The sequence below is a fragment of the Equus przewalskii genome, chromosome 19 (genome assembly GCF_037783145.1).
Source record: "Equus przewalskii isolate Varuska chromosome 19, EquPr2, whole genome shotgun sequence".
NCBI lineage: Eukaryota > Metazoa > Chordata > Mammalia > Perissodactyla > Equidae > Equus > Equus przewalskii.
The window spans coordinates 8,456,142-8,483,992 of record NC_091849.1 but is presented as its reverse complement, the minus strand read 5'-3'; the positions used below and the strand labels follow the sequence as shown (position 1 = coordinate 8,483,992).

Here is a 27,851-nt window from a genome sequence, read left to right as displayed (position 1 = left end):
GACCTGTCCCACACCCCTCCGTCGGTCCCGCCCCTTTCCTTAGCCCCGCCTCCTGCGCGCAGACGCGCCTTCCACGCCCCCCTTCGTTCAGCCAATAGCCGGTGACGCTTGTAGGAGTGGGCGTTCCCTTCCCGCCAATGCGGGAGATCCTTGCTGTCCAGGTCCCGCCCCTGCCAGGAGCTCTCCCGGAAGATGGCGGCGGCCGCAGAGTTGACGCTGCTGGAGAAGTCCCTGGGGCTGAGTAAAGGGAACAAATACAGCGCTCAGGGCGAGCGCCAGGTGAGAAACGGAGGTGGAGGTGGACGGGAGTGGGGCCTGCTGAGCCCGGGTGCACCGGGCGGCCGGCACAGGCGGGCGGAGCGAGGATGCGGCTCCCGGGCTTTCCACGTGTCCGCGCCCCGGCTGGGCTGGAGCCTCTCTGTCTGCTCTTGCAGCCCTGGCTCTCGGAGGGAGGAAGGGAACCAGCTCCAGTGGGCTCGGCCTGAGCTTTTCCTCCTGGGAGATTATCATCATCCCATTCTGAGAAAGCGAGGAGGATCCTCAAAGAGCCCTTAGATAGACCAGCCTGGAGGCCCCGCGTTTGCGCTCAGTGACAGCGTTTACTGTGACAGGACCTTTCATTCAGCATGACGCGACTACCGCAGAGCTAACTGGGTGCCAAGTAGAACTGTGCTAGGCCTGGGGTTAAGGCGGACACGCTCCCTCCCCTCACTCAGAAAGTGTGCTTTTCAGCTGGGTGCACAAACATTTCAGCTATTTTAATTACAATACTGAAAAGTGCTACATTGAAGTGAAGACGGCTGAGAGAGCCCACCATGGTATTGGCTCAGTCTGGGAGGTTCAGGGAAGGCTTTTGTGAGGTCTTGTGATATCAAGTTCATTGTGCAACGTGCAGAGAATGAGAGGGGAAGTTACACGGTATGAAATTGACTGCTGAGGTATAAGGACACAGATTTCTTAGGGCATTGAAGGACATTTGTGTTTTATAAAGATCAATGTTTGCCTCTGTGGGAATGTATTAGAGGAGAATGATTGTAGGAAGACGACTTGGGATATACACATTTTTTGCCCCTTTGAAGTTTTTTCCGGATGATGTTTTCGTTCTTTCTTTTTCTGTTTTTTATTCTAGTCCGTGTTCAAATCATGTCCCTAAAGCACTATTATTATCATTTTTACAGTAAGTAAAACTGGAATGTAGAAAGGATACATGACGTGCCTGGGATCAGCAGAGTGGGCATTAGTGCCCAATGGGCCTGCTTTTGCTTTTTCCTCTGGCCTCATGCTGCTTCCTTCTCTTCAGCCACTACTCCCTAGTTTGGTTTCTGTTTCTTAAGGCACATTGCCAAGAGGTGAGTCTTGCCTTCAGGGAGCTTGTTATCTAGTATGAGAAACAGTCCTCTGCAACTAATTTAAAGCAGAACAAAATATTTACAAAATGGGGGGAAAGATTGTGGAGCAGTGTGGAGGAGAAAGTTAATTCAGACTATAAGAATGGGTTTGTACGCTTCATGGAAGAGCTGGTGTTTAATTGTGTAGGACCAATAAATTATGAAAGACTGGGAAGTTTGAGGCAACTAGGAGAGCATATAATGAGTGGTGCAATGCAACATAAACCCAGAATTACAAATTGAGGCCCAATTTTGAGGGCTTTGGAGTTCAGAGTGTCATTTCTTATTTTATTTTAATTACAATTTTTTTTTTTTAGTGGAGGACAGCTATTGAAAGTTTCTGTTTGTGTATTTGCGGAAAGGGATGAGGATGTGTGATAAGATTCAGTCATTTTTTGGAAGACAGCTGACAGCAGTAGTCCAGCAATAAGGCATCCTCTAATGTTACCAATAATAATTAAAAATGGAAAAAAATCCAGAGATTCAGCTCTAGGAGAATGGTTCATTAAATTATGGTACATCAGCACATTGGAATATTGCTTAAACAGCCATTGAAAGTGATCACTTTGAAGGCATGGAAGCTTAAGATGAGTATGAAAATAGTATATGTCCCATGATTTCAACTGCATAAGACTCGTATACTTTAGGTTGTGTAGAGGAAAGAGAATGGACTTTGGGCAAGTTACACTTTATTCAGACCCTGACGGTGCCATTACAAACTTGGTGACCTTGGTTCTTTATCTGTAATATGAGGGTGAGATTACTAACCTATCTTAAGAGATCCAATGATTAGATGAGAAAGTAACTGGGAATTTTTTGAGTAACTGTGGTGGGGTGGATAATTTATCTTCATAAATAATTCTCTTTAGAATTGTCATTTTCCCCTCACACTCAGCAACTGCGAGTTTTCTTTCCTTCTTTCTTCTTTTTTTTTTTTTTTTAATATAACATGCATTCAGAAAAGCACACAGAGCTCAATGAGTTACCACAAAGTGAACATACTCAGGTAACCACACAGTTGAGGACAGAACATCACCAGCACCCTCAGAGTTCCATATTCTTTTCTTTTCATGCGTTTTTCTAAAGGAAATTATTGGTGATCTTGGAGGTAGTGGTTTCATTTGAGTGTGAAGGCAGAAGTGAGACTCCGAGGAGCTCCGTAGTGAATGGGAAGCAGCAGGTGCGGTGGAAAGCCCAGACTACCTGTCGGTACTTCCTTCAGCTTCTGGAGGGAACCTTTCAGTCTGCATCGGTAAAATGTTATCTCTCCATATACCTCACAGAGCGCTGTTGACCTCAATGTGCTTGTGAAAGTGCGCTGCGAAGTGTAAATCATTATACCAGATACTGTTTATGGCTGAAAGAGCGGCAGCTCCAGAAAGTGCTCTCTTCTGGTTTGCTTAGGTTGTTTAGATTGTACGCCTGTTATTTATAATTGGTCTGCCCTTTGGATGATACTTTCCGTTTTCTTTTGAATGTCTCATAATGCTTCGCTTAGTTGTACATCAAGAACATTTCAGTTAATTAGCAATTTCTTATAATCTCACCCTTTGTATTGCTGTTACAATAGGGGCTATAGGATTAAAAAGTAGGATTAGGGGCCAGGCCGGTGGCACAGCAGTTGGGTTCACATGTTCTGCTGTGGCAGCCCAGGATTTGCCGGTTGGGATCCCCGGGTGTGGGTGTGGCGCCGCTTGTTGGGCCATGCTGTAGTAGGCGTCCCACATGTGTGGTGGAGGAGGATGGGCGCGGATGTTAGCTCTGGGCCGGTCTTCCTCAGTGGCAGATGTTAGCTCAGGGCTGATCTTCCTCAAAAAAGTAGGATTCGTTTTCAGATGATTACCTGAAGCCTAGACTTTATTATCGGTAGTCTCTATTACATTTTGGAAAGTTTTCAAAATATGAATTATTGGCCGACATTTAGAGTGACCTCACTATAAATGACTCCAAAACTGATGACTATGCAATCCATGGCAACCAAGCCACTGTCACAGTCAGCACTAGTTAATGAGATAGCTAATTATGTTAGACCACATATTGCTAAAGCCAGCCTAGATCCCATTTGGTGGTTCTGACTATATCAACATGAACCCAGTGTTACTATAATTGTTTCTTTTTTTTACGGAAGTCAGGTTTATTTAAGTATGTTCACCTTACATACTTACATCCAGGATATGGATAATCCTGATTGAAATTAATGCATTATTATTAGGATTTCCATTTTCTCTTTTTGTACATACACAGTTATAAATTATGTAGGAACATTATACTGATTTTTGCAATGTTGTTACCAGTTTCATCATCAAGCATCTGTTAGCAAATGTAAATTATATAACTGCTATTTTTCTGATTTCCATTTGTACGTAATTTAGTATCGTGAGAGTATTTGAAAAAACACTTGAGGGGTTTCACAGTTTCTTAAAACTTGCAGTCGTGATGGTATGTTTTTAAAATTTATCTGAAGCACTTTTTTTTTCTTTTTAAGATTCCGGTTCTTCAAACAAACAATGGCCCAAGTCTCACAGGACTGACTACCATAGCGGCTCATCTAGTCAAGCAAGCCAACAAAGAATATTTGCTTGGGAGCACGGCAGAAGAAAAGGCAATAGTTCAACAGTGGTTAGAGTACAGGGTCACTCGAGTAGACGGGCACTCCAGCAAGGATGACATCCGCGCTCTGTTGAAGGTATCCGGACTTCACTTTATAGGCTGAAATGCGTGAATATTAACAGCAGGAATCTCTCTCCCCTGAGATTGAATAGCTGAAGCTATTGGCCATCTTTCCTTGTTTCCTTCTGCCTCGGGGTAGTTTGTACCTGTTACTACCTTTGCCTGGAATAGACTCTGCCAGCCCTCTCCCTTCAGATCTCAGCTCAGATCCCCCTTCCTCAGAAACGTGCTTGACTGTCTCTCTCTCAAACAGATGCTGTTCCTGGTGCTATATTCTTTTCCTTCATAACACAGCACCCTATGCTTTCCTTTATAATGCTCATCATTGTCAATAATTATAGCTTTGTATGATTTTTTTTTATGTGATGGCTTAATATTTTTCCCCCCACTCTGCACCCTGATTCCCTAAGCAATAAAGTACTTCCTCAAAGGCAAGGGGAAGTCAGAATCTTTGGAGGTTGTAGTTTGAAAAAAACTAGTTGATCTGACTTACTGCTTTAGGATTTGTATTTTCTTTCCAAAGAAGTCCAATTAGAATAAAAGAATCTACTGATATAAAATACAAACCAGATATGGCTCCAGAGTCACCAAGAAGGAAAAACATTCCAAATGAAATTATTTCTGTTAATTATTTATATAAAAATAAAACAAGTTTTTTTGTTTTTGTTTTTTAGGCTTAGAATTTGAAGGAACCTTAGAGATCATCCAGACAACCACTTATCATTGCAGGAATTCCTGTGTTTCCTAATTTTATTCCCATTATCATATAAATTGGTAATATAAGTTGTTCAAGAAGATCTTATAGTACTGAAAGTTTTTCATTTGTCCCTGGGGGGAGAATGGTTTAAACTGTATTCCTGGTGTTACCATCAAGAGAACTGGTAGAGAATAGATTTCAGGCCTTGTTGCTTTATAGGTCTGTCATGATCAACTATTCATCCCTAATGTCCATGCTCACCCTTCCCTCTGCCCCCTGTCATGCTCGGCAGCATTACCAGAGGGAGCAAGCATGTCTTCCCTCTAAGGGAATGTGAGATTTCAGGCAAATAAAAAGTAAATATAACTATCTCTTATCATTTTCCAAAAGAAAGGATAGTAATAAAGTACTTAATTCTGAAATATATGGACAGAATTTCATAGAATTGGGTTTCTAAGTTCGAAAGTTGTATTCACAGATATGGTATTAGGAGCATAGAAGGAATTCCACCAGACCGTTGTATCTGGGATATGTAAATATTACCTGAAATTTCAATCAGGAGAATCTGACTGGAGATAGTGACATTTTTGAAATGTACAGGGCACTGGGTGATTGGGATTGTGGTCCTTGCTGTGTTGCCACAGTTTGCTCATCTGTGCCTACAACGATGTGCCAGGTACATGCAGTTCCAGGGGGTGAATCAGTGGCCGTCAGACACAGTCCCTGCCCTGAGAGAACTCGGACTGTGGGGGAGACAAACGTGTGGGTAATGGCCTGCAGAGGGATTGTTGGCTACGTAAGCCCACAGGAGAAAGGGCGCTTTGCTGTTTTGCTTTACTTATTGCTATTTCATGGTAGTGTTTTTATTTTAAAGGCATAAATATTTATTATGGAAATTTAGCAAATAGAAATAAGCAAATAAGAGAATTTCAAACAGTGGTCCCACTATCAAGAGAGAACCGTTAGTAACACTTATGTTCAATCATCAAATATTTATTGAACTCCTTTTGTATTTTTTCCATGCTTTTTCTTTTCATATACACGTGTTTGTGTTTTATTTTAAAAATGAGCAGCTATTGGACACTGTAACTTGTTTTTTTGTTCACTGACAATGTGTTGTGAACATCTTTCCATGTCCATAGATAGTTATTTACACTGTCTTTCTGATAACCTGCTAGTACTCCATCATATAGTTATATCAGAATTGAAATAGTCTATCCTCATATAGTTACTAGCTTGTTGCTAAATATTTTAACACATTCCCATTTGTTTTCTTGGGCTAAATTCCTACAGGGGAAATTGCTGGGCCAAAGCTGTATACATTTTTACGGCTATTTTGCTCATTTGCCCTCCAGAAAAGTATATTGTTATAGTTCGGTGGTATAGAAGAGTGGCTTCTTCCACTAAACCCCTGTTCACATGTATATGACCCTTTTTCTCCCTCACTACCCCAATTTCATTACCAAAAGAAACCAACAGGTGATTTCTTTGTTCATTTGGTGTTTTTTTCCTTAAAATTATTAATGCTGTGGCATTTTTTTCATAATGCTTATGAGCATTTTTATTATTTAAAAAAATTTGCTTATATTTATTCTTTGCCCATTTTTATACTGGGCTATTTCTCTTTTTATTGGTTATTTTTAAAATTCCTGCTGTTAGGATATTATGAAAGAGTTCAATTCCTATTGTCTAAGGGTCCATTTCAGTGCTAAAAACCACGATTCTAAGTTCAAATGGCTCATAATTAAGGTAATATGTAATTTCAAAAAGCAGGCATTGTGAAACACTAACATTTATTGAGTCTAGATGGAGTATATATAGTTGTTTATTATCCTACTTTTTCAATATTATTAGAAAGTTTAATAATAGATAAGAGGAAAAAGAAAAATCAGGTGGAACTCTATAAGCAAAAATATTTTTAAAAGTTTGGCAATGGCATCAGAAAGACTTGTGGGAAAAAAACAGGAAATGAGCATCAGACATCAGGTTTGTTCTGTGAATATTTTGAACGTGTGAAATTCTGTTTTGGTAGGAAAAATGTGATTTATATCACTAATCAGAAACATATTACATAATCAATTTTTTTAAACTCCATTTTCTTAGAGTCTTTATAACTAAAGACTATAACCTTAAAAAGTCTTTATGACTAAGACATAGATATGGATTCTATTATAAGAACATTGTTAAATGTTAAGCAGTGTTAAATTATTGTTTCAGACCTTTTTTAAAAATGCTTCTTAAAATTAATGAAGATATATTTATTGTATTCTTATGCTTTGTCAGAGTTGTTTCATTTGAAGACATTTGGAGAGAAACCATCTCTAATTTAACAGATTACTATAGAATTTAAGCGGTAGCCCATACAGACCAACATATTTTACCCTCTCTACCCAAATTTTACTTGGGTTCTTCCGCATTTTTCTCCTCATTTGTGTCCACATTCCTTTATGTCCTCATCTGTACCTCTCCAGCGATTTCATATTCATATACTGTTTTGAAAATTACTATCTTTAAATGAAGACATGGGCAAACTCCAAGAGATTAAATACAATTTACCAAGTATTTACTAATTACTGAACCACTATGTACCAGGCATTTGAGATGTGATTTGAGAATTAAAACAAAATGCTTTCTCTACAGCTTGAATTTTTCTAGAATAAATGCTATTGACCACTGGCCAATAACTAGTCTTTAGACTAGTTTAACTAGTCTAAATAATAATAATAACTAGTCTTTAGAGCAGCCTGTGAGAAAATCTGATATTAGTTCATGTAACCTATTTATAAACTTTTTTCTGAAGGTTATATGACTCTTTTGTCTCATTTAATTTGAATGTAATTTAACATAAATTCCTATGCTGTTAAATTACATGTTAATTTTGAGAGAGACCAAAAGTATTCATATAATACTTTTAATCTAGATTTTTTTGTTTTCTCCAGAAACTAATTGACTTATTCATGCTGATCTGTCAAACAATACTTCTAATTTAGATTAAGACCTTTTAAGATTTTTATTTCATTTTTTAACATGTACTTTAACATTTTTTTTCCTTCAAGAGTGCCTTTTATCTAGTTATGGAGCTCAGTGCTTACTGGTGTTTTTTTGGTAATGATTTTAAATGAATTCTTTTTTGCATATACTTAAATTAACATGCCTTTTAAAAATTGATGCTCATTGTCTGGAGAACAAATGACAGAGAACTTTCTGCAGCTTTTTTTTTCTTCTTCTCCCCAAAGCCCTCCAGTACATAGTTGTATATTCTAGTTGTAGGTCCTTCTGGCTATGTTATGTGGGACGCCGCCTCAGCATGGCTTGATCAGCAGTGCCATGTCTACACCCAGGATCCAAACTGGTGAAACCCTGGGCCGCCAAAGCGGAGCGCGGGAACTTAACCACTTGACCAAAGGGTGGCCCTTTCTGTAGCTGTTTTCTTTTTTTTTTTTTTAAATGGCAGTAATGGGATTTTTTTGTTTCTTTTTCTTTCTTTTTTTTAAGATTGGTACCTGAGCTAACATCTGTTGCCAATCTTCTTTTCTTTTCTTCTTCTTCTCCCCAGAGCCCCCCAGTACGTAGTTGTAGGTTCTAGTTGTGAGTGCGTCTGGTTGTGCTATCTGGGACACCTGCCTCAGCATGGCCTGATGAGCAGTGCTAAGTCTGCGCCCAGGATCCAAACCAGCAAAATGCTGGGCTGCCAAAGCAGAGCACCCGAACTTAACCACTCAGCCACGGAGCCGGCCCCTTTCTGTAGCTTTTAATGGTACTCTATTTAAAACCGGAGTCTTTAGGGTGTTAGAAAAACTAGATGTCCAGTTGTAAAAGAATGAAGTTGGACCCTTACCTTATACAATATACGAAAAATAACTCAAAATGTATCAAAGTCCTAAACATAAGACCTAAAACTATAAAACTCTTAGAAGAAAACATAGGGGAAAAGCTTCATGTCATTTGATTTGACAGTGATTTTTTGGATATGATACCAAAAGCACAGGCAACCAAAATAAAAATAGATATATTGGACTACATCAAAATTTAAAACTTCCATGCATCAACAGATACAATCAACCGAGTGAAAAGGCAACCCATGGAATGGGAAAAAATATTTGCACATCATATATGTGATAAGGCGTTAATATCCAGAATCTATAAAGAACTACAACTCAACAAAAAAAATTAAGAGCACAGTTAAAAAATGGACAAAAGACTTGAGCAGGTACTTCTCCAAAGAAGATAGACAAAGCTAACAAGCATATGAAAAGATGCTCAACAGCACTAATCATTGGGGAAATGTAAATCAAAATCACAAGGAGATATCACCTCACATTAGGTTAGCTGCTAGGTTGGCTACTACCTAAAAAACGAGATAGAACAAATGTTGGCAGAGATGTGCATTGGAAACCTTATGTACCATTGGTGGGAATGTAAAATGGTGTAACTGCTAGGAAAAACAATATGGCGATTCCTCAAAAGATTAAAAATAGAATTACCATATGATCCAATAAGATCCAGTAATTCCACTTGTGGATATATACCCAAAAGAATTCAAACTGAGTCTCAAAGAGATATGTGTACACTCATGTTCATAGCAGTATTGTTCACAATAGCTGAGAGGTGGAAACAACCCAAATGTCTATAATGTCATTGATAGATGAATGGATAAACCAAATGTAGTATATATATACAATGGAATATTACTCAGCCTTAGAAAAGAAAGAAACTCCGATGCCAGCTACAGCATGGATGAACTTTGACAATACGCTGAGTGAAATGAACCAGTCACAAAAAAATACATACTCTATGATTCCACTTATATGTAGTATCTAAAGTAGTGAAATTCATAGAAAACAGAAAGTAGAATGGTGGTTGCCGGGGCCTGAGGGGAGGGGGAAATGGACAAATTGTTTAATAGGAATAGAGTTTTAGTTTTGCAAGATGAAGAAATTCTGAAGATTGGTTGCACAACGATGTGAATACACTTAACACTTACTGAATTGTACACTTAAAAATAGTTAAGATGGTAAATTTTTGTTACATGTGTTCTACCACAATGAAAAATTTTAAAATATACATATACAAAAAGTGCAATAAACCGATAAATTATAATTCTCTTAAGAGAAATTATTGAGGAACTTTTTATATTTTAATGTAAAAAATAAATGTAACATGAGCCTGGTTTACAAAATGTTTCCCTCCAAAAAAATAAAAATTACAGTCTTTGAGATGATCATAGATGACACTTTGAATATCATTTTCTAATGTTTTCTTATTTCTTTAAAATAAAATAAGACTAATAGTATCTACTCTTTTTAAAAATGAAGTGATTTGGTATATCATTGGTGATTTTGAATGAATCTGAACCTATTAATGTCAAAGATTAAATTTATTAAATGTCTGTATTTTGTTTTCTATAGCCTTCTAAATGTTTTCAGTCAAATGATATTGTAGTTAACTTCATTATCTTTTTTATATTAATATTTTGTTATTTGTCTTTTCTAGGATCTTAATTCGTATCTTGAAGATAAAGTCTACCTTACAGGATACAACTTTACCTTAGCAGACATCCTATTATACTATGGCCTTCATCGCTTTATAGTGAGTATTTGAAGAGTTGCTGGCTTTTTTTCTGTAATGTTCAGAATGATTTTTATTTGTCTTGAATTTAAATCAAATTTGCACTTTCAACTCATCAAATAAAAAGGAAAGCAGTTATTTTTATACAAGATAGCTTATGCAAACATTCCTTCCATGTATCCATTGAACACAGTAGCTTCCTGTTCCCTGACCTGCTTGATTCCTGTTCTTGCTTCTGCTCTTCTTCAAGACGACTTCTCTTGCCACCCTTTGGGCTTGGTCATCGTCACCTGGACCCCATCGTCATCATTCTGCTCCACCTCTACATCTTAATTCCGGTAACCCATCTTCTGGGCAGCTTCTTATCCTACCTCTTAATCTCTTACTCCCTAATCCTATAATTTTCTGAAGTAACTTGATTCCTTCTCTTTTTCCAAATCTGTACACTTTCTTCCCCATCCAGCTTAGATCTCTTGCATAACTTCGACTACATTCCCTAATTAGGGTCTTCAGCTTCTTTGCTCTACTGTACGTTTACCACCCTCTCCCTGTATGTCCCCAACTCTTGTTCAGTCCAAATAAATGCCTTCAGTCCTCTATCCAGACTGAGCTCTGTTGGAGAAATCACAAAGCTATAGAGTGGAGCCACTGTAGATTGATGCTGTCCAGTTTCAGCTGGGCTCTCATACTGATCAACTCTTTCATGCCTCCCAGGCACACTTCTAGAACTTTAGCACTTTCCTCAAGCCCCACCCCTCATCCTCCCTCTATCTTCCATCATTAATACAGAGCCTCCCTCCCTCATTCAACTAGAAAATGGAGGCCATGGTTTGAATCCCCTCATCTTCCAGCCCACCTACACGTACATCCTCATCCGTCTTGTCTCCTTTTTCTGGCCTCAGAAAGGGTCTTGCTTTTTTCCTAGGCTAATGCATTCATCTAGCCTCTTACCTCAACTCCCTCTCTACCTCCTGTCCCCTGTCTGGATCTTCTCCCAAATTTTGTTTCCTTTCTTTCTCATATCTTCAATTTTTTCCCTCTATCTGGTCAATCTCTTTAATTTATATTGTTTCCCATCTTAAATTTATTTACAAACAATTATGTAGCACTCACTATGTTCTACGCACTGTTCTTTATGCTTTATAAATGATATTCATTTAATCCTTATAACAGCCCTAGGAGGTGGATGCTATTATTATCATCCCCTTTTTACAGATGAAGTACTGAGGCCTGGAGAGGTCAGATGTCTTCTTTGAGGTCACCCAAGTAGATGACAAAACCAAGTCTGGAAACCAGGCAGTTTGGCTTCAGAGTTTCTTTCATCTCTCTCTCCATTTAAAACCTCTCAACCCCCAACACGCCAACACCTATATTCTCCCTGTGGAACAAGAGAACCCATACATTTTTCTGCATTCTGCACCTCATACATCCAGTCAGTCAGGTCCTGTTGTTTCCACCTCCCGGGTGCCTCACGTGTGTCTCTTCCTGTGATGCCGCGTGACGTTGCCCTAGTTCCAGAGTTCATTATCTTTGGTCTGGGCTGTGGAAATGGCCTTCGGCCACCAGTCTCATCTCTTTTACAGTCCATCTTTATTGCCACTGGAGTGATTTTTCTCATGAATGTGTCTTTTTCTTTCTCAAAATAATTAAGTAGCTCGTCACTCCCTAGGATAGGAGGCCCCTCTTCATGTGACCCTGCCTTCCTCATCGCCCTCATTCTCCCCTCATGCCTCTCTCTCACCATAACATTCTCCCTGGAGTCTCCTCAGCCTGTGCTCTCTGCTCAGTGTCCTTGTGCTGCTCTTCTCTTTTGCTCCTTGGTCCCAGCCCTTATCTTCCTCCCAAATTCGTTGGTATTTCTTCAGGTGTCACTTAGTTCCAGCGCTAATTTCCTGGCAAAGTCTTCTCATGCTCCTGCAGCATTCTGAAGTGCTCTTTCCTCTGTTTGTTTTTGTACCTCACAGACGGCCTCAGCTCCGGCTCGTTTCACTTTGTACTGAAATTCTTCTTGGACAATTTCTGCCTCTCTTAAGTGATGAGCTGCTTGCGTCAGAGATTGCAGCACTTCATTTCTGTAACGCCGCTGTTGGCGTCATTCCTGGCACGGGGACGCAGTCTGTCTTCCCCTCCATAAACATTGAAGAACATGTTTAACATATTTCTTTATCTCTTTGAAAGAGTTTAATACTTATTTTCTCATTGTACCTCATTACTATGAAGAAGATAGTGTAGTGTTCTCCTTCCATTACAGAGAAGGAAACTAATGCTTAGGAACATGACGGGCTTTATGCAAAGACACAGAGCTCAGGTTTTGGAAGGGCCAAGACAAACTAGGTCTTCCGGCTCAAGTGTCATAATGTGCGAGGAAGCTCTTTGTGAATGAAAATACCATGATAAGGAAGGATACTTACTCTTCGTCCCCCCTCAAGCTATAATTCTTCAATTTGGATTTGCTTGACTTATAAGCATTATTTCTCTAAGAGCCCTAAGTGATTGTGTTAAGTTCAAAAACGTTATTATTGTAATGGCCTAGTATGATCCTTAATTCAGCATAATATTCTCTATTATTACACGTTTACTTATTGAGAGCTTATTATATGTGCCCATTATACTACGCTTGAGGGGCATAAAAGAAATATAAAACTCTATTTGTAAGCAACTATTGATCTCACCAAAGAGATAAGACTGTTTTATGTGAAAACAATTGGCGAGTAAGAGAAGATGGAGTCCAGTGCTGATTTCTGATCAGAATATATGTGATCAATTAAAGAGGCAGATAGAGAAAAATAGGATGGAGAATCATGAAATTGTCAGAAAAATATCTGCAGGATTTGGGTGGCTTTGGCTTCTGAGGGAGTTGTCATCGTCTTAGAAAGCTTATGATAGTTTGACTATAAATATTGTTCGTAAGTGGATGACCATACGATTTCTCATCCAAAACAACACTTTTGACAGTGAAAGGAGGGCTATTAATAATTATGCTGGGACAACAGAAATAAAGTGGGCTGAATGTTCCTTTTCTTAGGAGGAATATGATTCAATTTTAAGCAGAGTAAGGACATTGAGGAGGATCATGTCATGTTTCTCTTTGTACCCCTCCCAGCTCTTGGCACAACGCCTTGAGCAGCTAAATGTTTATTGAGATGAGCAATATTTAGCAATCTCTACCTCTTTATATTTCCTATTTTAAGTTGTATATCTTTATAGTGAAAGTGTAATCCTTAGTTATATACTTCAGTATAATTAAATCTAAAGTACTCTTATTAAAATGTGAAGGCAGTTTAAATAGAGCTGAAGTACTTTCATCACACCAGCCTCTTTTTATTCCATTTTAGATTTAGTATATTTTATTAGCTTTTTGAACTTCAGATGGTGACCTGGCGCAGCTTACCTCATCTCAAAATGCAGAAAGCCTCCACGGTACAGAGGCTTTGTTGTTAATAAGGTAGCTAAGGATCCTTCTGGTGGTGGCAAACCTACATCGTACAGTCTCACAACTTGGAGGAGCCCAAACTTGATTTGAGTGAGGCTGTGCTGCCAAGAGCATACCTACTTTACAGAGGGGATCAAGAACAATTTGTTCTAAAAACAACAGCAGCACTCTTGTTGACGTTTTAAAAATATATTTAAATATGACCTTACTTAATTTTAAAGCTTAATATTAAGGGAAATGTCATCTCTAATCCTGTGTGTGATGCCTGTCCGCAGACTCGTGAAGGCCCATCAGGACCGTCGCAAGGTCTGCCTTCGTGTAGTGTCAAGTGTCGTTAGGAAGGAGAGCATTTCCCCCATCTAATTAAAAGAAAAAGATGATAATGAGGTGTGACTCTTGCAAACCAAGTGTATACTCTATTTTCATTTTTCTCTCCCTGGCGCACGCAGGTCGTGCGGTAGGGAAGGAGTACTCTGAGGAGGAGGGGCTTTCATGGAGTCTTTCTGCCAGCAGAGAGAGCAAGGCCGTAATTTTACAGGGCAACGTACTCACAGCACCAGCCGCCAAGCAATGTAATTGTGAGTCTAGGTGCCCTCGAGGGCGCTCGGTTTCAAGCACGTTGGAAGTGTTTCGTTCAGTGCTGCACCTTAAAACTGAGTTACATTAGCAATATTTAATGATCTGCACCTAGTTCTATTTCCTATTTTGTAATGTATGTCCTCTTTACATGTAGCAGCTAGGATATTATGATTAAGAATATTATGCTTATCTTTTTCAAAAAAAAATGAGTGGAATATTATGTAAATCACTCTGTTAACAATCTCTTTGGGTTCATAAAATGAGCCCATAACCACAGCATCTCTCCCACCCTGGTCCAAGTGCAGCCAGAGTGCATGGGAGAAGTACCACCTTCTCAAGGAACAGGCCTCACTGACTGAAACCCCTGCTGCGACAGAATTGCACCGTGGTGTTACATGACATCCCTTTGAGTTAGGTGTAAATAGACCCAGGTGAGAAAACAGTGATTCCTAGGTATTCCGTTGAGGCAGGGTAGATGTGCAGTGCAGATTGGCATCTGCTCAGGTTCGTCAGACAGTTTCTCATGCTGTATTTACTTTAGCAGTGTATTTATTTTTGCCCTCTTGCATTCTTTCAATTATTTGTTCATGTTATTAAAACTTAATATGTAGTCAGCACACTGTACAAAACAGCAGTCAGGGAACCTGCCAGTCATCAGATAATCCCACTGTATTTTGTTTCAGTGTGAGCCCAGTGTTAGTTGTGGCTGAGTTACTCTATTTATAAGATCTGGTCTATCTTCATTCCCTTTGAGGAATATTACATTGTTCTTCCTTTGTTAAATTGCCAGTTAGTGTGGCTGTTTATTATCACGCCAGTGACTCATTGCTTTCTTAAAGTGATTTCACTAGTAGATAGCAGTCCCTATGAACAGACTGTTACTCAAGATTATTAAAATCCTTTGTAATGTTGTGTGCTGCTTGACTGTAAGATTGTTATCAACCGAAATGCATTTGTTTTGAAGTTCAGAGCCGTTGGAGGTATGCTGTTCTTTTAGAAAGAAAGGAAAACTAAAAGACATAGCTGCAGAGCCGTCCAGGGACGCTGACCATAAAGAATGTCCCAAGGCAGCATGGTGCCAGTTAGAAAGGTAGCAGCGCGGCATTTCACCCTGATCTGGAATGAGGCCCGTGGAGTGCTTCTCACATGTCTTCATGGAAACTTAGTGACTAAGTATATTATCTGTTTGGCTTTAAAGTTCAAACTAGTTATCTGGTGCCAGTGTAAATAAAAGAAATGATTAAGTAGAGAGAGCCAAGCACCCCCGTAGACACACTGGCGTGTAGGCCAATAAGAAGCAGGAAATTGTAACTAGAACAGTTGCGTTGTGTTTCCTGTGGTAAAAAAGGAAAAATAAAAACCTAATTGACTAGAAAGGGATGATGGAAAACCATTGTTATCAGTGAAATAGTTGATGGGGATCTCATCCAAAAAGTCCTAAAAAAAACTAAGTTTGGTGGTGGTGGGGAATCTGGTTTTTTGTTTGTTTGTCTGTTTACAGTAAGTTCAGGAATAGAACGTCCACCAAAAGAGTAGCCGAGGTAACAAATCAAGGTCAGTCGTCATTTTCTCAGACTCAAAGGACAAGCTCCAGACTTTAAACTAAAGGTTAAGTGGTAACCTGATCCTTTTGGAAAAGCTCTGTGTATTTCTGGCAAAATTGTCTGAGGGAAAGTGAACAGATTTACATTCTCTAAAATAGATCATCTACTTAAAAAATACAGGAACAAAAATTAGTTTGTCCTGTTGGTCTCTTCATAATCCTTACACTGGAGACTCTGAAATTTTTAAGTTGGAAAATATTGATTTTTGCTGTGTGTTGTATTTTGTTGTTGTTGTTGTTACTTAAGTCATAGGCCTGGTGGCAGCATATACTAGTCCTGTGTGAAAGCAGATGCTGTTCTGAAATGTCGACAGTAAACATGCCCTTTGTCCCCTGTTTCAGAAGCTGAGTGACCAGCTAGAATGTAGATCAGACAAACATCAGTACTTTATCATTTACAGATGCTTTCCTCTCAGTTTTAATTCATTCCAAAAAATGGCATCTCACAGAAGTGCTGAGTGGAGACGTTTTATAGTGAAAGAATTCTGAAAACGCTAAATTGTTTAGAAAAGTGGTCAGATTTGAATCATCATATCTCAGCAGCTGTCATGAAATCAAGTTGGAGTAAAGCTTGTTACTTCTGTTTGCTTTAACTATCAGTAAAAAGGTTCACCGAAGTTGATTTTGAAATTTATTTGTTTATTTATGAAAACTCACTCCCATTGCCTGGTAGGTTTGCAGCTGTTTACTAGTGGTTGAGCTTTTTTAAAAGTCTTTTCCTTTGAAAAACTATGTATGTGACTAAGGTCACATATAGTAAAGATTTAGAAAAAGAACAAAAAGTGAGCTCTTTTACAAATATAAACTGATATTCAGTTTATTCCTCAGTGGTTAAGTGCCTTCTATATATAGCACACCAGACAGTTAGGAGTAATGTAGTTCTTTATATGTGAAATCAAGAATTCTCATTTAATAAAAAGTAACTTCTGCATAAAAAAAAGACATTCTTGACCAATTTTCTTGACTAATGTGTTAGTTTTTTATCTCCATGCCATGGACTAACTATATTGTAGGTGAAACAGTTATATAATGTATTTCTGAGAGTCACCTGACAGCCCCTTAAACAAGATGAGTCTATTGTTATAATTTGCTATATATGTATATATAGCAGCTTGTGTAGGACTTAAATTTTTATGTAACAGAAACAGTGAGACTTTCACTGCTAATAATTTAGGTAAACTAGGCCAACAGAAATAAACATTTAGACCACCCAAGAGAATGTTAAAAGATCAGATATTGATACAATAGTATCCTAATGTCATAAAGGCAAAAAGGAAGGCAGGATGACTTGTCAATTTTTCTCTTTTTTTTTGGCCTCTTCTCCCCAAAGTCCCACAGTACACAGTGTACACTCTAGTTGTAGGTCCTTCTAGTTGTGGCATGTGGGATGCTGCCTCAGCGTGACCTGATGAGCGGTGCTGGGTCCACGCCCAGGATCCAAACCGGTGAAACCTTGGGCTACCAAAGCAGAGCGCAGGAACTTAACCACTCGGCCATGGGGCCGGCCCCTCAACTTTTCTTTTTAAGTTGCCTTATAGTAAATATAAAATGAAAATATGAGCTCAGTTAAACATTTATTGAGAAAGTACTGTGTCTACCTTTTAATTGTATTGTTAATACTATTTTATATTCTGTAAAACTATTGCATACTAGAGTGATTTGTTCTTAGTTTTGTTGACCTGGTAATTTAGCAGAATATTTGCCTGTAGGCACAAGGATATGCTAAATTCTGAAGCCACAGGACACCCATCTCACTAAAAGTGCCTTCCAACAAGCAGACTGCTAATGGGTTTGAACCACATGCGGGTGACTGAGGTTTTTTCTCTGTAAACATTCCTGTCAGTTTTACACAGACTTGCAATGTCTGCTAAATAAATCGCGAGTTAACAGCATGCTGAGGGTCTGCACCACTCTCGCATGGCCGTGGCTGAGCTACTGCCCTGCTGGCCTTCGTTTTACCTGGCAACTCTTCATGGTTCCAGTCCAAGCTTGGTCTTAGACAAAAGTCTGAGTCACCTTCTTTGGAGCCTGAGCCCAGAGAAATGATAGGCACCAACTGTTTGTATTGCATTTTTCTCTGACCAAATCTCTGGGCATTCTGAAGCTTGATAGTAAATTCTCTGAACTGCTACATCCACTAAAGATAGAGTTCAGCTTTATTGCAAACAGTTTAGAAGGTCTGTTGTTCATCTGAGGCATATGCCGCTAGAAATAGCCCTTCCTTCTTGTATTAAGCAATAATCACTTAAAATTAAGTAGGTCATTCTCTTCTTGCGTAAAGTTTTCCCCCAGAGTTTAGCAGAAAGGAAGTAGTAGTCTATATATAGAGAGCAGCCATCCATGAATGTATAATATTTGAGTTTACATAATGTTTTCGCGTTTGGTATGTTGGATAGCAGTAAACCATTCTTTTTCTTCTTTTCTCCTGTTTTCCTTTCCAGTAAAGTAAAAAACAAACTCTTTGGGCTTCTAGATCCTGGTTTAATGTAAATTTTTCGTTTGTTGAAAACCTGAGATTTCCCTAGAAAGCACATCTGGTTTTGAACTGTACATAAAAGCATTAAACAAATGGATAGCTCGTCCAAGTGGCTAAAATTTTTGACTGCTATCTGAATATGTTGGCTTTGAGAACTGTTTTTTTTTCTCCAATTTCTATCTCCTACTCAAATGATATTAATAGTTTTGCTTATGTAATGTCTGTGTTGTGTGTGTGTGTGTGTTTTTAATCTCTACTTAGGTTGACCTGACAGTTCAAGAAAAGGAGAAGTATCTTAATGTGTCTCGCTGGTTTTGTCACATTCAGCATTATCCAGGCATCAGGCAACATCTGTCTAGTGTTGTCTTCATCAAGAACAGACTATATACGAATTCCCACTAGAAGCCCTCCATGCTGTACAGAAGAGTGATTAAAATATTTAAATGGAAAGCGTATTCGGGACCAGAGGACTAACAGAAATTGATATGCAGTCATTCTTTATTTGTTGAAGTTGATAGAATTTTTAAAGTATAAAATTGTGTCCCAATGTTTGATTTGCTCTTTAGTTGAAATTTTTTGCAATTTTTTTCTGTAAAAATTCAACTGCCGTCAAAATTTGAGTTGAGAACAAGTAATAAATTACCTTGTTTTTATAGATGAAATTTATTTTAGTAAAAGTTGCAAATCAGTGTTTAATCTTTAAAAAAATAGTCCTTTCAATGTTTGACATATTTGGCTATTTATTGACCTCTTTTTTCGTATTTTACAATTCATTTTCCCCTTATGGATATTTACAGTAGTTTGTTTATTAAGAACTGTAATAAACTGTGCCAAGGATACCGAAAGGGAAGACAGATGGATTTGTTTTCATATATTTATGTGAGCCAGTAAACGTGGTTGAAAAAACCTTTTTGTTTCTTTCTTTCCTTTAGTCAGTATTCATTGAGGTGAAACTAACTACTGAACTGCCCTAGAGGGGCCTGGAATAAGATGGAGTCCCTGTGTTGATGGTTCTTCTCTTGTTGTTGGTTTACTGGAATATGCAGTAGCTAAAAAGAGATGGGAAATTCCCACTGTCCCACTAATCTTGCACTTGATAACTACTAGATTTTTCTAAACTAAAAGCCACCTCTCATAGAAGGGCTGCTGTTGAAGCACTATGTAAAAAGAGACACTTTAGTAACAAATATATACACTTTATAACTCTTGTGGGCTGAGTGAATAAGTAAGTAATTATTGAGAACTAAAGAGCTTATATACTTACAAATAATAAGAAAAATAGTTGTTGAGCACTTTACTGTTTAATACTATTTAATATTTTGGTGCTGATGCTGAATCTAAGTAGTATACAATTCAAAATTCAAGTGGAAAGAGCAGAAACTTGGGAAATATACAGCCCTCTGGTTGAGTCCTGCTTTTATCACTTACTAGCTGTATGACCCTAAGCAAATCAGTTAACCATATTTTCTTAATCTGTAAAAATAAAAATGAAATGTAAAAGTAAAGATAACTGTCTGTTCTGAGAATTAAAGGATAACATCTAGCTCATGGCTCTCAGTAAAAGTTTCTCCTTTTGTTTGTAAGAGCCCCATTTTTGTCCTTCATGTTAGTCAAGAGATTTCATTAGCCATGTATGTGAGTATACGGTAATAGAACAAAACAGTTTTTACAGGATGAGATTTCACAATTCATTGCCCTTGGGAGCATTTTTAATTTTATAAAATGGCCTGTAAATTAGAAACTGTAAACTTGTATTTGCATATTCAGAGACTAGAGGACTCCAGCTAATCTCGGGAGTCGGGATGTGTGCGACAGAAGTAGGCCCAGTCTGTGACTGTTCATGCAAATCGCCACCCCAGCAGGGTCTGCTGTAAGCAGTCCACATTTTGTTTCACTACTGCAAATTACTCCTTCCCCTGAACACGTTTCTCATCTGCCCCTGCACTCCAGGAGGAGGTGAGCGGGACAGACATGGTCGACAACAGATGGGCTACCCAGCCTTCCCATCCCAACCATTTCATTCTTTTCCTTCAGGTTAGGTCAGCTGTGAGGAAAGGGCAAAAAGACACCTCTGTGCCTCTTTGCCAAATGTCCCCTCTTCCCCCTTCTACGGTCTGAGGCTTAATCCTCTGAATCCTTACATCTGCTAGTCAGTTCTTTAATGAAGTGCATAACATTTCTGCAGCAGACATTACCTGGAGCTACGACCCGCCACCAACGTAGGTCTTAGAGGATGAGGGGATGGCAAAAAGATAAAGACCTGGCTCCTGTAGGCAAAGGTGAGATAATGTTCTCAGTATCTCAGTTGAAACAATTATTTCCTCAGAGAAATGCCACTGGGCATCACGGGTCATTGCTGTCAGGTGCTTCTCTGCCTGAAATGCCCTTTCCTTCTCTGTTGATAACCTCTTCAATCTTCAACTTTGTCACGTCCTCCCGAAAGTCAAGTTTATCCTGACCAACCTGTCCCCTCCCACGCCCGATTCTGGCACGAACATCATTGTACTATGTTTGATTTTCTGTCTCTTCCACCATACTGTTAGTTCCTTGAGAGGAGAGACTGTCTTTTTCCCTTGCATATCCAGCCCTCAGAACAATGACTGGCACACAACAGTAGATGCTTGAAAAGTGTTTGTTGAAAGACTGTAGTCCATTTTGAGCTGACCAAGGAAAGTGTAAGTGTGAACTGCAATTAGATACAGCTGTAAATAGCAGAAGAGTTAAGTAACATTAAAGTGGGTTGTTTTTCTCTCATGTAAAAGAAGATAGACAGTCCACGGTTGATATTAAGCATGCAGCATGCAGCTCCCATCTTTCTGCTTCGCCATACTGAACAAGTAGTTTCTTTCTCAAGTTCAGCTTATGGTCTAAGATGGCTGTTGGAGCTCCAGACAACAAGTCCATGATCAAGACCTCGAGAAGGAGGAAAAGAAGAAGGCAGAAAGACTCCTCTCCCACCGAAGTCAGTCCACTTGAAGGACCTTTCTTGGAAGCCTTGATCAGCAATATCTATTTACATATCTTTGGTCATCTCAACTGGGAGGGAGGGCAAAAATACAGTTCCCTTACCCCACACATGCCATACAGATCAAAACCTGTGCTCTGTCAATGAGAAAGAAGGATCAAAGGGAGATTAGGTAGGCAGCTAGCTGTCTGTGTCACAATAGGTAGTATTTAAATGGGAAGATACCTTCTGAATGCCAAATAATCAAGTTGTAAAAGAAATTTCATTAGTAAATTGTTGACATTCCATGGGTCATCAATTGGCAGAGAATTAGCATACAATAAATACTTTTCAGTGACCACAATTTTCATGATTGAGAAGCTATTTCAGGATCCTGAAATATTCAGAGTTATGTGGATCTGTTACTACACTTTTAACAACAACAATAATAGCTAACATTTATTGAGCAGTTAGTAGGCATCAGGCATCATTGTAAGTGCTTTAAGTGAATTCCCTCCTTGACTTACTATCCCCTTTTTGCAGATAGTGAACCTAAAGCACAGATTGGTTAAGGAACTTGCCCAGGGTCACACAACCAGTCTCAGGGGGCTGGGATTCGGACGGGCATCTGGCTAAAACTGAACCTGTGAGCCATTTTACCAGTGTGCCAGTAAAGTTCTGCTTGATCACCTTGTGAAATTAGTTATCACCAACCTTAGAAAAAGCTGTCCTGGGCACTGGATAAAGCAAATATGTACATAATTTCAAGAATAGAAGATGATTGCACACTTCTGAATATGCTAAAAACCCCTGACTTGTACACTTTAAATAGGTAATTTTGTGATATATGAATTACAGCTCACTAAAGCAGTTTTTTTAAAAAGTGGGATAAAATACATCGCCTCACCATATATTAATTGTGAGACCTTAGATAAGTCACTGCACATGAAATTCCTCTTATGAAATAGAGGAAAACGTAACTGACCTCATTACTGATTTGCAGTGAGAATGTATAAAAATTACCTAGCACAGTGCCTAGCACACACAAAGTGATCAGAAAAGGACAAACCGCCAGGGAAGACTAAAATCAAACCCTACAATTTTATAAAGTCGGATTCTTATGTCTTTTCCCACCTGCGATCCGTGAGGCAGCTGTTCAACATGAGTCCATCTGAGATAAGACAACCTGGCGGAGCATCTTGTGATTTTGATAAAACACGAATTCATCGTATGACTTCCCAGTTTAAAAATCTCTGGTCCTCACGTCTCTCAAGCTGTTTGGAGAAAGGGACCATACTATTTTTTTTTTTCTAAAGACAATGAAACTCCTTTAAAACAAAGTGGGGCCATCTTTGTGCATGCTGTTCCTTCTGAAAAGCGAATGCCCCTTTCCAACCATTTTCTTTCTATAATTCCCAGAAGCCTGCAGGGCTGATCATTCAATAATCCCTCAAATATTTATTTAGTATCTCCAGTGTAGCAGACTCTCTGCTGGGCTCTGGGGATAGCACCATTACATCCTCGCCCTCATAGAGTTTGCAATCCAATGGTCTGTGAACAAATTCCTCAAACGGCAAGCTTCTTTGGACGGCTGCCAGCCACTCAGCATTCTTTGAAAGTAAATAAAAATAATCAGATACCACATACTGAGCGTCTACTATGTTCTGGGCTCTGTCCCAGACACTTTACAACATTCGCATCATCTCATGTTAATCTAGGAGTTGAAGTGGAGACAGAGACTAACCCAAACGCTGACCAACACCTCAATTAGACCATACCTGGAGCCAGTCAATAAGGGTTGTACAGTTTCAGAGTTAGAGGACATAATCGGTCACCATACTATGTACTGGGGTTGACCTGACTGCCCTGACAGGATCCACGGCCCTGTCTCCTTATTCCACATGCAACTTTCAAGAACAGATAAAAAGTTCCAAGTAGGGAAGGATCATTCTTCAGTCGACGATCTATGAATTTTTCATTAATTAAAATAAATACTGGTTACGGGGCTGGCCCCATGGCTGAGTGGTTAAGTTCCCGCGCTCCACTGCAGGCGGCCCAGTGTTTCGTTGGTTTGAATCCTGGGCGCGGACGTGGCACTGCTCGTCGAACCACGCTAGGGCTGCGTCCCGCATGCCACAACTAGAAGGACCCACAACGAAGAATATACAACTATGTACTGGGGGGCTTTGGGGAGAAAAAGGAAAAAAGTAAAATCTTTAAAAAATTTTTTTAAATAATAAAAAAATAAATACTGATTTTAAAACAAATAGAAATAATAGAACTGGAGGCTATATCAAAGGCCATCTGTCTTTAGGCACAGTTATACCCAAAGCATCCAAGACATCGTGAGGTATTTTGTGGAGCTCCGTGATGGTAAATCTCCTTCAAGTAGTTGCTATCACAATGTGATAGAAAAAGTGACATAATTTCAAGAAAGACATAATCATGCATTCATGACCCAACTTCCAGGTAGAGTTTATTATCCAGATTCAGCAATAAAATTATTGCACTGAGGTTTTTAACAGCTATGTGGGCATTCTCATTTTTCCTCCCTGTGAAACACAGGTCCTGCATTGGCTCCGCCCAGTTAAACCCGAAGCCAGTTACCCAGTCAGTAACAGGCACATTAGGTTTCCTGCAGGATGAAGGCAGGAAAGTAGGAGTGGAATGAATAGGAAGATCACCCACTGCCGGTGCATCATTCAAGAACCCTGCTGAAAATCCTTCCAGAATAGCTTTAAGACGTAGTGATAAAAATTTAAGCAGATAGTTAGGAAAGACTAGAACTCTATTATAATCAGGCACATGTACATCATACCGAAAGACAAAAAACACAAGTATTTGACCAGTAATCAAATTAGAATTATGGTGAAGTATAGCTTTTTCATTCATATTTTTTTTTTCTAACATTTGACTTCATTCCTTTAAAAAAAGTCAGATGTTACACAAACTTTAATATTCATCCAGCTTTGGCAGAGATGTGGTGGTTTAATGGATTAGAGCATTTAGCTTTTTACCCCAGAGAGCAATATTTCTTCTTTCTCTCCATAATTAGATAATCTGCTCCAACCCATTACCAGGGCACTAAATTTCAAATTCTCCATACACCTGAACAGGCTGCTACATATCTGGCCATCTTAATTTTAGTCGTGATTTATTGAAGCTGAATTACATTCCCAACTCTTCCTGGAGCTCTGGGTGAATTTTATTGCAAAAGCAATGGGGAGTAAGTTACCATCATATATCTCTCTTGATGGGCAGAGCTTTTAGATACACAAGGGGCTCTATATCCCACTGCTCCATGACTTGTATGCTGGATTTATAACATGGTGAAGCTCAGCTCTAGGGTTACGTACAGGTATATCAGAGATGAGATGGGGAATTTGATTTTGCAATAATGATTACTTGTTGCTGGAGCCCACATTCCTGCAGGCTCTGCCTTTATTCCCCATACTGCTGGTGAATAAAACTCATTCCAACTGCTACCTAATCTAGCAAAACTCATCTTTCACTTACAAGAGCTGCCAAAAGAAGGCAGACAGGAAGTCAGGAGATTTTGAGGTGTTGGCCATTTTTACTATTACGTCTCATGGATTTCTGCTTCTATTATCGTGATTCCTTTAGGAATATTTTCATCTTTTAAACTTCAGTTTCTTTGTGGGGAGAATGAAAGCTTTGCATCTTTTCCAGCCTGGTGAGTTAATTTGATGGCTCATTCGTGCTGTCTCTTCCACTTCAAAGAGGCTGGGTCCCTAGGGCTGGCCAATTGTATTATGGATCCTGCAGATTTGGCTTGCCATTCCTGCTGAGTGTCATCTGTCCTCGAAGTCTTGCAGTGGATAATTTTTGTCCTCCCTAACATCATCTGCTTGAAAAATTTGTGCCTGGCAGGCCTGTCTGTCCACATTAAGCTTGAAATACAGTAGCCACACAACTAATTTGACAAGGCATAGCTCTAAACAATAGGGCTGCAGGCTTCCTTTGACCAAGACCACAAACTTCCAGCCATCTGATTACAAATTCCAAAGTTTCTTTGGTGCAGTCCACAAACTAGTCTGTTCACGCAAGGGAGGCTATCCTTCTTCCACTGCCCCACTTTTCCTGACTTTCTGCAGTGCGTGCGCACACATGCACGGACATGCGCATGTGCACACACGCATGCACGCGCGCGCGCACACACACACACACACAAAACCCTTACCTTAAAGGGCCTTAGAGATTTTTAACCCTCTGGTTGGCCTCACCAGTTGCGAGGTTCTGACTGTTTTCTGCGTGGACTTGAGCCTTGTCACTTGGATAAAAGAACTGTGGAGTTGACTATCACTGTCAGAAGGTTGGGGCATGGGTAATAGACATTGCACTAAAGCAGTGGTTCTCAGACTTTAACATGCATCCTAATCACCTGAGGCTTCTCAAACCACAGATTTCTGGGCCCCAATATGAGTTTCTGACTCAAGAGGTTTGGTGCGGTGACCACCCCATAAGAACCACTACACTACACCTGTCCGAAGCTTAGGTGAAGTTAGACATAGAGCAGCTGCTTTCATCCAAAAGCTTGTGCTTTTGTCTTTGTGAGAAGCTGAGTCAAATTTTCTGAAGGTGTGACCAGTGTGGTGATGGAGCACGCCACGTTCCTACTGGTTGGCCCTGTCACAGGAGCACAGTTTCTCTCCATAATGGCTCTTGCAGTAAAGCACGGTGTGTTCTCCAGGTGATGTACTTACACCTGAAGCGTATCTCAGCGGAACAAGTAGGATTCAGTACAGGAAGGTTCAGTGCAGGATCATAAAGTTGCTGCCACTGAGAAGACCACTCATGCCAGTACACAGTGTCCTACTTCCCACCAAACGGCCCCGCAGGCCTGGGGTGCCAGACGCATTTCCAAAACTTCATGAAATTAACATGCAGTAACATTTAGTAGCTTACCCCAAAAGACCCTCTACTTTTTTCCCTCCTTTGCTTTTATCAGTTTCTTCCATTTTTAATTCTTTTAACCTGCTTCAAAAATAGGTTAGACAAAAGGGGATAAACAATAATGCCAACAGAAAACGTTCCAGAGGAAATTGCATGGATTTGATAAAAAGCAAAATAGATTCAGGAGTCCCCTCCCCTAATTATGCTTATGCTTGGGTTTATACTAATGAATGAATTTCAATTATGTTCTCAATATGTATGTAATTAAATATTCATTTTATTTTTATTTTCTAATTTTCATTAGATTCAATATGGAGTTAGCAAATAATTTACCCTGAAGTTAGAACTTCTACTAAATTAACAGTATTTCCATGATTTCTATGTCTTAACTCTCAGAAAGCACAATAATTGCAAAAATCCCTTTATAATTCCGTAGCTTAAAAGGTCCTAGGTACTATCACCATAAGCATCTTTGCCTCAAGCATTTCCACCACACAACCAATTGGCCTCAAGGCAATTTTGCTGTAAAAGACAAAATCACAAAGAATAAAAGAGGGCCATTAATTTAAAAGGACATAATGAACCATGAAAAAATGAATAACAAAGTTAAAAAGACTTTATTGCAAAATACAAAATATTTGAATACACATAAAATGTATGTTTGTAGATTCATGGCAATACTGCACAAAGAACTGATTTTATTTATTTCTTGTGGATTATATCTAAGCACTTGTCTTCCTTCTGTGCGAAACATGGGTTCAACTCAGTGCCCTCAAAGAAAAAGCCCTCGGCCCTGTTTTTCTCCTCCAATGTAGTGTGTTTCAAAATAAGAAACCAACTCTTGGGGCAAATCATCATCATCTGTCAGCTCGATAAAGCCATCAATAAATGTCACTAACTGGAAGAAATGCTAACTATTTTAAGATCACCACCGCCATCATATCTACTTGTCACTGTATAGACCATTGAGGGCTGGCTAAGATTTATCATACAAAATTGGGAATAACTGTGAGAAGTTCATCAGTGGAGAAGTGAGACGATAAAACAAAAATCTGTCAACCAGTTATTTTATCTTTTATAGCAAAATTGCCTTATGGACAATTAGTTATGCAGCAAAACCGTTTGCAGCAAAGATGTTTACAGCAAAAACACCAGTTTAAAAGTGTCTGACATTGAGAGACTCTGAAAAATGATCTTGTATAGAGTGCTATAAAGGTGGGAACATCTATTATTAAAAACAGGAGAAATATTTAGCGTATGATTCCATGTATGTAATATTTTTAAATAAAGTTTTAGAACTAGAGGATACATTGTAGGTTGCCTGGGGTTGGGGCAGGACAGTGAGGAAGGTAGGTGTGGTTACAGAAAGGCACTGTGGGGGATCCTTATGGCTTTGGAACCATTCAACATCTTAACTGCAACGATGGATACGTAAACCTACACATGTGATAAAACTGTATTGAATTAAATACACACACACAGTGAGTGCAAGTAAAACTGGGGAAATCTGTGTAAGATTGGTGGATGGCATCAACGTCAATATCCTGGTTGTGATATTAACATTTGCAAAATGTTACCA

General features: G+C 39.2%; 1 protein-coding gene and 1 long non-coding RNA gene across 2 annotated transcripts; one reads left to right on the top strand and one right to left on the bottom strand.

The window, feature by feature from the left end:
- Window positions 1–93: 93 nt before the first annotated feature.
- EEF1E1 (eukaryotic translation elongation factor 1 epsilon 1) lies at window positions 94–19,962 on the top strand. The gene is made up of 4 exons (XM_008517582.2): window positions 94–279; window positions 3,874–4,074; window positions 10,249–10,344; window positions 18,676–19,962. The coding sequence occupies exons 1-4, from the start codon at window positions 193–195 to the stop codon at window positions 18,814–18,816; spliced, it is 525 nt and encodes a 174-aa protein (XP_008515804.1). The 5' UTR covers window positions 94–192; the 3' UTR covers window positions 18,817–19,962.
- Window positions 19,125–26,456, bottom strand: LOC139077241 (uncharacterized). The gene is made up of 2 exons (XR_011529576.1): window positions 25,560–26,456; window positions 19,125–22,968 (listed from the first exon to the last, which is right to left on the bottom strand). It is a non-coding gene; the product is annotated as an uncharacterized lncRNA (long non-coding RNA).
- Window positions 26,457–27,851: the final 1,395 nt, after the last annotated feature.